At 48.3% G+C, this 12,296-nt stretch overlaps 1 protein-coding gene and 1 long non-coding RNA gene across 3 annotated transcripts in view; one reads left to right on the forward strand and one right to left on the reverse strand.

The window, feature by feature from the left end:
* Nucleotides 1-717, reverse strand: part of gfra4a (GDNF family receptor alpha 4a) — a 40,587-nt gene extending 39,870 nt beyond the window's left edge. Inside the window, exon 1 of one of the 2 annotated variants that reach the window (XM_049740034.1) lies at nucleotides 588-717. In XM_049740034.1, coding sequence (XP_049595991.1) covers nucleotides 588-648 — 61 coding nt within the window. In that variant the 5' untranslated portion in view covers nucleotides 649-717. The remainder of the gene's footprint in view (nucleotides 1-587) is intronic. The other variant, XM_049740033.2, reaches the window with a different exon arrangement.
* LOC125980661 (uncharacterized) lies at nucleotides 577-11,868 on the forward strand. The gene is made up of 3 exons (XR_007485703.2): nucleotides 577-703; nucleotides 6,281-6,453; nucleotides 11,608-11,868. It is a non-coding gene; the product is annotated as an uncharacterized lncRNA (long non-coding RNA).
* Nucleotides 11,869-12,296: the final 428 nt, after the last annotated feature.

A 12,296-nucleotide genomic window follows, 5' to 3' on the forward strand; every position in this document is an offset into this window, starting at 1 on the left:
CATACACACCATTGGCAAGCACAGACAAATGTCTGGGTGGTGCGTTCCTACATGCACACACACTTGCATTAACCAACTGTGTGTGCTTTCTTAATCGTGTTTGTTGCATTACACAAACACACGAACAAGTTGAATACAACATTGCATCGTTGTCCATGTGTGTCCTCATAATGCCAACAGGCGCGCACACACACACGCGCGCACACACACACTTGAACACTCTAATATCTTGATCTTTGTTTGACAATAGTGTGTAACTGCACATACACACACACACATTCGCACTCGCCATGTCTCAATCTGCATGCGCGCGCGAGCGTTTTCATGCACGTTTTGTTGTCACCAAAGGCCGCACATGAGCGCACACGTGCACTTCTCCACTAACGCACACGCCTACACGCAGTGTCCGCTGCAAAGGTGCGCGCACGCGCTTCTTCACTGTCTCGCTCAACTTGCATCAGGTGCGCGTGCGAGCCCGTCTACCAAATCTACAACTTCACGCTGCTCCTCAATTGTGTCCGCGCGCAACTTTTAACGTGATAATTTCTCCACGAGTTTTTTTCCCCCTCTCATTTTAGCCAACTTACCAAGCAGGGCGAGGAGGAGCTGCAGGGGTCCGAGAAAGAGGGGGAGGAGGAGGAGGTCCATGATGGTATGCGTGGAACGATGTGAAGCTAAAAAGCGGCGGAGGAGGTAAATCCACGTAAGTGCAACAGCAGCAGCGGCGGCGGGAGGAGGAGGAGGAGGACAGCAGCCGTGGAGGAGGGGAGCATCGTGGGGATTTCAACAAACTTTGGACAAAGGGGCAAAAACGCACCAAAAGGCACAAAAACCAACAAAAAGCTCGCGAATGCGCTAGGCTTTAAATGGTTTCCTTCAGCATCCCTGCAAATTCCTCAACTGAATTCCTTTGCTTTGCTTTCCCCGCCACCTGCGTGCGCCGCTGCGGATGATTCACTGGCGCGCGCGCGTGCCTCTGCGCGCTCCCGCCGCTCCTCCTCGACGCGTTCGCTCTTTTTTTCCTTTTTTTGGGGGGGGGGGGGGGGGGTGCTCGCCTGGACGGGATGCTCTGGCCCGGTCAGTTCGCAGAATGCAATCTGAGTGGAATCGATAGTCTATTTCGGGTTGATGGCGTCATAAAAGGAGCCGAGGCGGCGTGAAGTATGGGTGGGCAAGGCAAGGAGATTTTTCAGAAAACTTTATTGACAAAGTAAAAGCAACAACAAATAATTGGACAGGTGCGCCTATTATTGACATTTTTCTCATCACTAGAACACAGCCCACAAACACGATTTGACTAGATAGTTTGATTTACACAATGAGTCATTTTCAAAGAACAGATAGGGTTTCAAATTAAGGTTCTAAGACAGGGAGAGAAGTATAAAACCAAGGTTAGGCTTCTAAGCAAGGCTTGGGATTCAAGACTTATTAGCTGAAATCACGGTTTTGATGGTTAGGCTTTCAAATGACAGTTTCGAGTCTGAGTCAACATTTCAAATTTAAGTCCAGATAAGAGTTTTGCCCTGCACGAACCCCGCAGGCCTTCTGCCTCTCATTCCCTACCTCACAGAGGCAGTTTCAAGCCGAACGGTTAGCCAGACCAAGACATGGGGGGGTCACAGCATCGAGCGGAAAATGAGTTAGCGCTGAGATGATGGACCCTGACATTCTCCAATGACATTTGACGGCTGACAGGACGCATCATCCTTCGTCGGAATTGCGCTTCGATCTTGATCCTTTCAAACGTAAGATTTCAACTTGGAGTTAGGGTTTTAAAACCTTGCCTTGAGGTTTCAAATGAGGGCTTCCAGCTTGGATTAGACTTGCAGAGTCTAGTCAAAGTCTTCCTGGCATGCAGCACCAGAGCCAATCTGGGGTCTGCCTGTGGTTGACAAAATGTATGTGGTCATTTATAGCGCATCTGTGTGTCAATTCCTCAAATATGAACTTTGGTCCTCTGGTAGTGGTCCTTCGTCACATTCGAAAAGGTTGCTTAGAGGAAATGAATTGCAGGACAGCGGCCTAATAAAAAGAATAATCAGCTGGTTGACGGGCATCGGGAGAACATAGGCTCCAAACACCGCCATCACTCCTTCCCTCCTTCCCTCCTTCCTCCAACAGGCTCATTAGCACAGCACCGCCGCCGCCTCTGTGCTACGACGCATTTATAATTCAGCATCTTTGTGGCCTATTTACTGTGCCGGAATGGCAGACTTTAGCCAAACTGGCGTCTTTACATGTTAACTTAGTGCTGGCTTCAAGGAGAATTTGATATCCGGCCAGGCTTTACTCTCGTTCAAGCTTTCCTGGGTCAGGACCTTGCTACATTTTTCACTGCGTTTACTTGCAGCCTGCCTGTCGCTGGGACGAGTTTGCCTTTGAAAAGACCCTGGGGAATTTTCAAACTGACCATAAAATGGCAGCTTCAAACCAAAATTGACGAGCTTCCTTTGTTTTTCAAGCGTGACATTTTGAGACTTATCGGGCAGTTTTCCTAAAATGAGGTGCCGGTATAGTTCCAAGTTTTGGTTTTTAAAGGACCCTTGGAAAATGATCATAAAGCAGTTAATTCATACCAAAATTGCTGACTTACTGTGTCTTTTCAGGCATGGCTTTCTTGGATTCTACAAGTTTCATATTTCTAAGTCAAACTGGCTTTAGGGGTTGAATTTGTCAAAAATGAAAGAGCCGATTTGAAGGACCCAGAAAAAAAAAGGGCTGACTTCCTGTGTCTTTTTTGTCATTCATGACCTACTAATTGTCATTGAAGCGGCCTCAATGGACCTTTTTGATTTTTTTTTTTTTTTAATATAGAGGGTTCTTAAAATCAAGTTGAGTCAATTTTTGTATTAAAACACTTTTTTGTTTCATGTAAAACACGTATATCGCTTCCATACCCTGCGATTAACTGCTGTGTGTGTGACTCAACATGTGTACTTTGTGTTTGTGTATTTTGTGTGTGAGAGTGTATGTGTGCGTCTGTGCGTGCACGCCTGGGTAAATAACAAGCAAGGAGATTAGCGCTGAGACGGATGCGCTGCCGCTGTTTGTCGCGCACACACTTCAGTGGCAAATTCGCCTGCTAAGCGGCTGATTTGAAAACGAGCAAATTTGCTCAACAAATGAATCCCAAAATTGAATTTTGAGGCAGGTGGGCGGGCGGGCAAGTTAAGACGCCAACGCTGAGCTGCTGGATAGAAGCTTGGCCGAGCACGTGGGAGCAGATTACCGGCATTGTCGAGTCCAAATGAAAAGTCGCCAGTGAAGCAGGTGTGCCAACGAGAACGCAGCGGCAATAATACGAGTCAATTCAATCCTTGGTGTCCCTTTTTTACAGCTATTCCTCAAAATCATTATCATTGACTGGAATTAGGCCAAAAAATTGATCCCCCAACCCAAAATGGGCCCCTCAAATGAGTCGGTTAATCAGCCAAAAAAGAACAGCTTGGCCGAGCACGTGGGAGCAGATTACCGGCATTGTCGAGTCCAAATGAAAAGTCGCCAGTGAAGCAGGTGTGCCAACGAGAACGCAGCGGCAATAATACGAGTCAATTCAATCCTTGGTGTCCCTTTTTTACAGCTATTCCTCAAAATCATTATCATTGACTGGAATTAGGCCAAAAAATTGATCCCCCAACCCAAAATGGGCCCCTCAAATGAGTCGGTTAATCAGCCAAAAAAGAACAGCTTCATTACAAAACGGCTGACTTTTTTGTGTATCCTGTGACATGGCCGCCCAATTTTGCTTTGATCGGTGTCAGGAGTTCCTCTCTTTTTGTTAATATTCCAGAAGCACATCTTCAAAATGATCATTTATCTTGATGCTATGCCCGCGCTAGCTGCATAGCTATCAATTTTACATCACCCATAGAAAAACTGCTGTTGACTGATTTGGGGGGCAAATTCCTTCAAAAGAAGATCAATTGTCAGAGACCAAGACTTGGAATGCATCCCGCAAGTTTTCAGTGGCATCCTGGAGCCGTCATTTTTCATTTTCCCCTGTCTGCACTGGAGCAGAAAGGCGTCCCTGAAGGATGTGACGCTGGCATAATTATTTCTCCTCACTGATTAGAAAAGCGTCCAAGTGACAGTTAATTGAATCAACCTTCGTTCTGTCGCATGAAGAACAGCTGCAACACAAAGATGCTCGCAAACATAAGTTTGACGGACGTTTTTTGGTGGAGCCACCCCCCCCTCACAAAAAAAAAGTTATTTGCTGAGTAAAGAAGACAGTTAAAAAAGAAAAACTTCTAAAGAAAAACAAAAGACCTTTTCTCATTGGTTCAGCCAGAGGACGACCAGATTGGTAAATATAAAAGGATTAGCCTGTTTTGAGGGGGCGGTCCTGTTTGGCCTAAGCGAACAACTGTTCGTCTCGGACGGCAAGCGGACAAATTGGGTCATCGCAATTCATCAAAAGAGTCTTAGAAATTTTGGAAGGGCTTTGTTTGAACATACTGCAACAGACTCCAAGTTAGGAGGGAGCCCTGGTTCTTGTTGTGTTTCCTGAAACTTAGTTGATGACAATTCTTTTCTTGCAGTCAAAGATTTCCCTTCTAAATGAGACCTTTGATGTTCTGCAAGATGGATGCAAGAAAAAAAGTGGAGGCTCATTGCGTGACGTCACGAGTGTTAGCTTCTTGACGTGGTTATGGTGTCTTCTGAAATCATTTTGACGGCTAGGAAAATTACAATCTGCGCCATTTGAACTTCACGCAAACTTTTCAAGCCCTTGCATAAAAAAAATTAAAAAAACATCCTGATGGGGTCTTTCGCCCCTCATATTTGGTTCGTGACAGCTTCATCTACATAACCGCGATGCCTGTTGGGGGCTGAATTAAAGATTAGAAAAAAAAGTTCTATAAAGGGCACAAGCGAGTCAGAATAGTTGCTTCAAACCATGACGGCAGACTTCCAGTAGTTTTTCAGGCATGGCCTCCAGAGAGGTTTTACGGCTCTACTTATGTGATAAACCGTCAACTAAGGTTTATGGAAGTCAAACTTATCACTGAATTAATGAACCAAAATGGCGACTTTTCTGTCTTGTTGGTGTTACTCATGATAGAACCGCCGCCCAAATTTCACAGTGCACTGTCAAACTTGCTTTGGGGATGTGAATTTTTAAATTAATTCCTCTGAGAATTTGTCGTGTCAGCGTGGCTTGTAGGGACTTTTTTTGTGGGTCTATTTGTGGTCAACATGTCTACCAAATTTCACAATGTCAAGTCAAACTGACTGAATTTTGAAATAGAAAATCCCTGGGGTGCAACGTGCATTTATTTCACAGGAAGGAAGACACCCTCCAAGCAAATGTCAGGTGTTCCTCTTTGCCGTGATTATCAAGCCACGGAGCATCTCCTCGACACCCCCGTGACCTCTGCCTTTGATTGGCAGCCATGTTTAATGCCGCTTTGCTTGTGTGGTTTTATTAGCTGGCTGTTATTGGCTCCAAAAATAGACGTTTGGCCATGATGGATGGCAAAGGGTTGGCTTTATTGCACGTAATGGAGCTCGGTTTATTGTCAGCGGTGTGACGCGGCCAAATGGCGCTATCAGCACAACTCTAACGGTTGCCGTCATCTTCCTGTTGAAGGCAGAATATACTGCTTGACTTAGCATAGGTGAAATTCGGTCACCATATCTGTTGTAAGAAGAACCACTAGTCTGACACTTGGGTTTGAAGTGGCTATTTTCGGCTCGGTTGTGTCCTGGAGGAGCACAATAAGAATTCAGCCCTGGAAGCCTCTTTTATTGCGCAGCATAAAATTTGGTGGGTGTGTCTGTCATAGGAAGATCGACAAAAAAATTCATGCCTGAAAGAAAACAGACTCCTCCATTTCGCTTTGAAGGGACCATTTTGTCTCAGCAGCACCCTTGAGAATTTTTTTTTTTTTTTAATTAAACCCCCGTAGCCAGTTTTGCGTAGCAATGAAAAATTTGGCAGAAACGTCTGTCATGACTAGGGCCACAAAAAAGTCTCAAGAAGTTATGCCGGAAAAGACAAAGGAAGTCTAGCATTTTATTCTGAAATGGCCATTTTGGCGTGATATCACACTTTTTTTTAAAATCCTATCCAATTTTACTGAATAACATGAAATTTGCCAAGTACGTCAATAATGGCTTGACACAAAAAAAACATGGTCGAAAAGGCAGAGTAAGTCTGCCATTTTGGTGTCAAGTTTCTTTGAGAACGCGTGCAATGCATGTGGGTTTGTGTTGGCTCCCCTTGACAATATTACACACTAATATGCACTTGTGATGATTTGTTCTCGATATAAAGTGAGCGCCTGTCGTACGAGAGGAGCAACGATCCAAATGTTCCTGAAAAGCAGACAAGACAAGTTTCCTCCCGGACATTTTGAAGCAGAAGCCGTAAAGAAAGTGCACGCTCTCCACCCAGAGGACAGCTCCCTCACTCCCGGCGTCATTCCGACCGCCATCCATCAGCTCAAGGTTCCCGAGCACTCTCCTCCTCTTCTTTCTCTGCCGCAAGTGTGCCGAATTTATCATTCTTAGATAAAGCCCGAGCTGGCCGGCTTTCGTTCCGGGCCTGGGAATTTACGGCCACAAAGGCCCCCGCCCGCCACCACGACGCTGACGCCGACAGCGACAACGGCGCAATCTATCGTGCCGCCGCCATCTATTTCTAGCCCGCCAACATCGTTCACGCCCGTGACAAATGACCCCCCCCCCCCCAACTACACACACGCATGTACACACCAATGTGTTGTCACCAGAGAGATGTCCGACGCATCTCTGTTCCTCTGCGGACCTTCACTGTCAACAAGACTCCAAATGATTTGGAATCGTGCTCCAGTAGGACAGCGATTGATTTTGAATTACAAGGCTGAATTTTGGTCACAATTCTAAAATACCCATGCAAAAAAATTCCATTTTGTTTTCCTTACTTTCAAGGACTCTTATTGATTTTTAATTATTTTCAAGCGACATGTCAGTCGATTCAGAATTGCCCTCATCTAGTGTCTGGTGTCGAATTTTATTTATATTCCCGATTGCTGCACTCAAGAAATTTAGATTAGTAAATTATTACCAAGCAAATGCTTTGAACAATTTTGATTTTAGAAGGAAATGTTTTAGGACAAGAAATTTATGAATTTTTCAAACAAAAAGCTAAAGTTGTAAATGGACACAAAAAAAGTTAAGTTTAATGAATTAAATATTAAATAAGAAAAAAATGATAACTTTCTGAAAAATCCATCCATCCATCCATCTTCTTCCGCTTATCCAGGGTCGGGTCGTGGGGGCAGCAGCTTTAGGAGGGACTCCCAGACTTCCCTCTCCCCAGCCACTTCATCCAGCTCATCCCGGGGGATCCCAAGGCGTTCCGAGGCCAGCTGAGAGACATAGTCTATCCAGCGCATCCTGGGTCGTCCCCGGGGTCTCCTACCGGTGGAACATGCCCGGAACACCTCCCCAGGGAGGCGTCCAGGAGGCATCCTGATGAGATGCCCAAGCCACCTCATCTGGCTCCTCTCAACGTGGAGGAGTAGCGGTTCTACTCCGAGTCTCTCCCGGATGACCGAGCTTCTCACCTTATCTCTAAGGGAGAGCCCGGACACCCTGCGGAGGAAACTCATTTCGAACGCTTGTATCCTGAATCTCGTTCTTTTGGTCACGACCCATAGCTTGTGACCATAGGTGAGGGTAGGAGCATAGATCGACCGGTAAATTGAGACCTTTGCCTTTTGGCTCAGCTCCCTCTTTACCATGACGGACCGGCACAGAGTTCGCATTACTGCCGACGCTGCACCGATCCGCCTGTTGGTCTCGCGCTCCATCCTGCCCTCACTCGTGAACAAGACCCCAAGATACTTGAACTCCTCCACTTGGGGCAGGATCTCATCCCCGATCCGGGGTGGGCATTCCACGCTTTTCCGACCGAGGACCATGGACTCAGATTTGGAGGTGCTGACCCTCATCCCGACTGCTTCACACTCGGCTGCGAACCGCTCCAGTGAGAGCTGGAGATCACGGCTTGAAGAAGCCAACAGCACTACGTCGTCTGCAAAAAGCAGAGATGCGATGCTGAGGTCCCCAAACCGGACACCCTCAACGCCTAGAAATTCTGTCCATAAAAATTATGAACAAAATTGGTGACAAAGGGCAGCCTTGGCGGAGTCCAACCCTCACTGGGAACGAATCCGACTTACTGCCGGAAATGCGGACCAAACTCTGGCATCGGCGATTCAGGGACCGAACCGCCCTTATCAGTTGGCTCGGCACCCCGTATTCCCGAAGCACCCTCCACAGAACCTCCTGAGGGACACGGTCGAACGCCTTCTCCAAGTCCACAAAACACATGTGGACTGGTTGGGCGAACTCCCATGCCCCCTCGAGGATCCTGCCAAGGGTGTAGAGCTGGTCCACTGTTCCACAGCCAGGACGAAAGCCACACTGCTCCTCCTGAATCCGAGGTTCGACCTCCCGACGGACCCTCCCCTCCAGCACCCCTGAATAGATCTTGCCAGGGAGGGTGAGGAGTGTGATTTCCCTGTAATTGGAACACACCCTCCGGTCCCCCTTCTTAAAGAGGGGAACCACCACCCCAGTCTGCCAATCCAGAAGCACCGTCCCCGATGTCCATGCATTGTTGTAGAGGCGTGTCAGCCATGACAGCCCCACAACATTCTGAGCCTTTAAGAACTCCGGGTGGATCTCATCCACCCCCGGGGCCTTGCCACCAAGAAGTTTTTTAACTACCTCAGTGACTTCGATCCCAGAGATTGGAGAGTCCGCCTTTGAAGTATTCTCCCCATCGACTCACGACGTCCCGAGTCGAGGTCAGCAGCACGCCATCTCCACTGTAAACAGTGTTGACGGTGCACTGCTTCCCCCTCCTGAGACGCCGGATGGTGGACCAGAATTTCCTCGAAGCCGTCCGGAAGTCATTCTCCATGGCCTCGCCAAACTCCTCCCACGCTCGGGTTTTTGCCTCAGCAACCGCCGAAGCCGCGTTCCGCTTGGCCATCCAGTACCTGTCGGCTGCCTCCGGAGTCCCGCAGGCCAAAACGGCCCGATAGGACTCCTTCTTCAGCTTGACGGCATCCCTTACCGCCGGTGTCCACCAGCGGGTTCGGAGATTGCCACCACGACAGGCACCAATGACCTTACGGCCCAGCAGACCCTCACAGAGCGTTTGGGTCTGCCAGGTCGGACCGGCATCTTCCCCCACCATCGGAGCCAACCCACCAGCAGGTAGTGATCAGTTGACAGGTCCGCCCCTCTCTTCACCCGAGTGTCCAAAACATGCGGCCGCAAATTCGATGACACGACGACAAAGTCGATCATCGAACTGCGGCCTAGGGTGTCCTGGTGCCAAGTGCACACATGGACACTTGAACATGGTGTTCATTATAGAAAATCTGTGACGAGCACAGAAGTCCAATAATAGAACACCACTCGGGTTCAGATCGGGGGGGCCGTCCCTCCCAATCACGCCCTTCCAGGTCTCACTGTCATTGCCCACGTGAACATTGAAGTCACCCAGTAGAACGATGGAGTCCCCAGAAGGAGCGCTCTCCAGCACTTCCTCCAGGGACTCCAAGAAGGGTGGGTACTCTGAGCTGCTGTTTGGTGCATAGACACAATCAACAGTCAGGACCCGTCCCTCCACCCGAAGGCGGAGGGTGGCTACCCTCTCGTTCACCGGGGTGAACCCCAAAGTGCAGGCGCCCAGCCGGGGGGTAATAAGTATGCCCACACCTGCTCGACACCTCTCACCGTGGGCAACTCCAGAGTGGAAGAGAGTCCAGCCCTTCTCGAGAGGGCTTGTACCAAAGCCTAAACTATGTGTGGAGGCAAGTCCGACTATGTCTAGTCGGAACTTTTCTGCCTCACACACCAGCTCCGGCTCCTTTCCAGCCAGAGAGGTGACATTCCATGTCCCAAGAGCCAGCCTCTGCAGCCGGGGATCGGACCGCCAAGGTCCCCACCTTTGGTCGCTGCCCAGATCACTTTGCACCCGACCCCTTTGGCCCCTCCTACAGGTGGTGAGCCCATGGGAACCCACGTTTTCTTTTCGGGTTATGCTCGGCCGGGCCCCATGGGCGAAGGCCCGGCCACCAGCCGCTTGCCTTCGAGCCCCACCTCCAGGCGTGGCGCCAGAGGGGGGCCCGGTGACCCGCGTCCGGGCGAGGGAAAACGAAGTCCATTTGTGTTTTTCGTCATAAGGGGCTTGGGTGAGCCGTGCTTTGTCTGGCCCCTCACCTAGGACCCTTTTGTCATGGGTGACCCTACCAGGGGCATGAAGCCCCAGACAACATGGCTCCTAGGATCATAGGGGCACGCAAACCCCTCCACCACGATAAGGTGACGACTCACGGAGGGGACTTTCTGAGAAATGTATATGTAAAATGTAATTTTACTCCTAAATTTTAATTTCAGTACTAAAGAATGCTCAGGAAAATAAGGTATTAGCAAGCATTTTAAATTTACGAGAACCCACAAAATCTTTTGGGATTTGCAGGAAATGGAGGCTCCTAAAGGTCTCCAACGCCTAAGAAAGGAAGCTGCCATTTATCTCCCTTAGAAATGGGCTCGAGGCCCGGCAGGCGGGCACAATGACGGAGGGATGAAGGAGGAAGAGGACAGGCAGCCGGAGGTCAACGACAGACAGCCAAAGTGGAGACGGCTTTGCCTAAGGTTGCGCGCTAATGAGCACAAAATGTTGACCCTCCACCTCAAAAGTCACGAATCTAATTGGAAGAAATGAACGCCTCGTTAGTGCCCTAAGTGCTTGTGATTGGAACATAAAACGCAAAACTCGCCCGCCGCTTCCCGGAAGACCAGCCGGGAAGCAGCGCAAAGGCTGCCTTTGATTTGCAAAAAAGAACCAAAGCAGAAAATCAAAGGCAATTATGCCACAAAATTAAATAACATCCTCACGTCAAAAAGAGTTGAGTACTCATCAAATCGTTTGATAAATGGAATGCGACACAAGTCAAGCAAATTTGGATATCAAAGTGGAACGATTCAGTGGGATTCCGACTTGATTTGACAATCGTTTGATAAATAGAATGCGACACAATTCAAATAAATTTTGATTAATTTGGAACGATTCAGTGCGATTCTGATTTGATTCGACATGTTTTTTGGAATGATTCAACTGTCGCGCCGCAATGTGCGTTTGTCAGCGTCAATTGCGAGGGATCTTTATGATCCAGATGCTCTTCAACGCCTCTCCTTCAATACGACATCTAATAGAGCCGCCGAGCTATTACCTGTGTCGTCGCACTATCGATCCTCTGCGGTGCTATAAAACACAATCGTGGGGGGAAAAAAAGACTCACATACACAAAAGGCTTTGCACATTTTTCTCCTCTTTCGGCTTTTTAACAAAACTTAATCGGGGTCATAAAACAACCGGACAGGAGTCAGAGACAAAAAGCATCTCGACTTGTGGAAATCATGGAGGTGACCTTCAGAAAATCGGCTTTATGTGGACTGATGTTGATTTCTATCAAGTCCAGGCGGAATCTTTTTTGGGTGATTCGGGGTTTTGTAGCTGGTTCTCAGTGCGCTTCTGGTGGAGCTGAGCGGCTCACGTTGTTGCATGAATTATGAAGCAGTCTTATTGTCTTTGAACAGGCTCGCGTCCCTGGAGGGATCGACGACGCTGCGCCAGGAATAGAAGGAAATGGCTCCGTTGCAAACGACACCATGTAAACTTTGTCGTGGAAATGTGGTTAAAGGGGAGCGGAATTCCTGGTGGGAGCTGACGGGAAGAAGTAACAATTCCAGAAGGGCGCCAAGCATGGAGGAACTGAGGCAACCAATCATGCTAGCATCAGTCTAAATAAAAGTTTTTGCTGCCCACTACGAGAGTCCCGTCAAGCCAACTCAAACAGGAAATAGCAACCTGCCACAATAAAACCGCTACAAAAGAGAGCTACAATGCTGAAATGATGAGTAGCGAACTCTTCAATTGCTGTTTGCCATTAGCGCGCTGCCATTGTCGTCATGACACGCTGACTTGCGCTCTCCCTCACTTTGATTGGTCGCAGCTTGTTTGTCAGCAATCGCTTTGAGATCTGACAGCTCGCCGTACGATGAGGCGCTCTAAAAATAGCTGGGATTGGGCCAATGAAGCTGACGCGCCACTGATGGCAATTACTCAGAGAAGCTAGCGACGAAACTTGGCCACTGCACTGCTACACATGCTCAACAACACAACTCGACTCCACGGCGCTACTTTGTTAATACATTACTCCACTAGTGCACTACATGAGGACAATTAAAGACAATTGTAATCTTATTTGGATTCATTAGTCTTCCCT

Source organism: Syngnathus scovelli, chromosome 14 (genome assembly GCF_024217435.2).
Source record: "Syngnathus scovelli strain Florida chromosome 14, RoL_Ssco_1.2, whole genome shotgun sequence".
Classification (NCBI taxonomy): domain Eukaryota; kingdom Metazoa; phylum Chordata; class Actinopteri; order Syngnathiformes; family Syngnathidae; genus Syngnathus; species Syngnathus scovelli.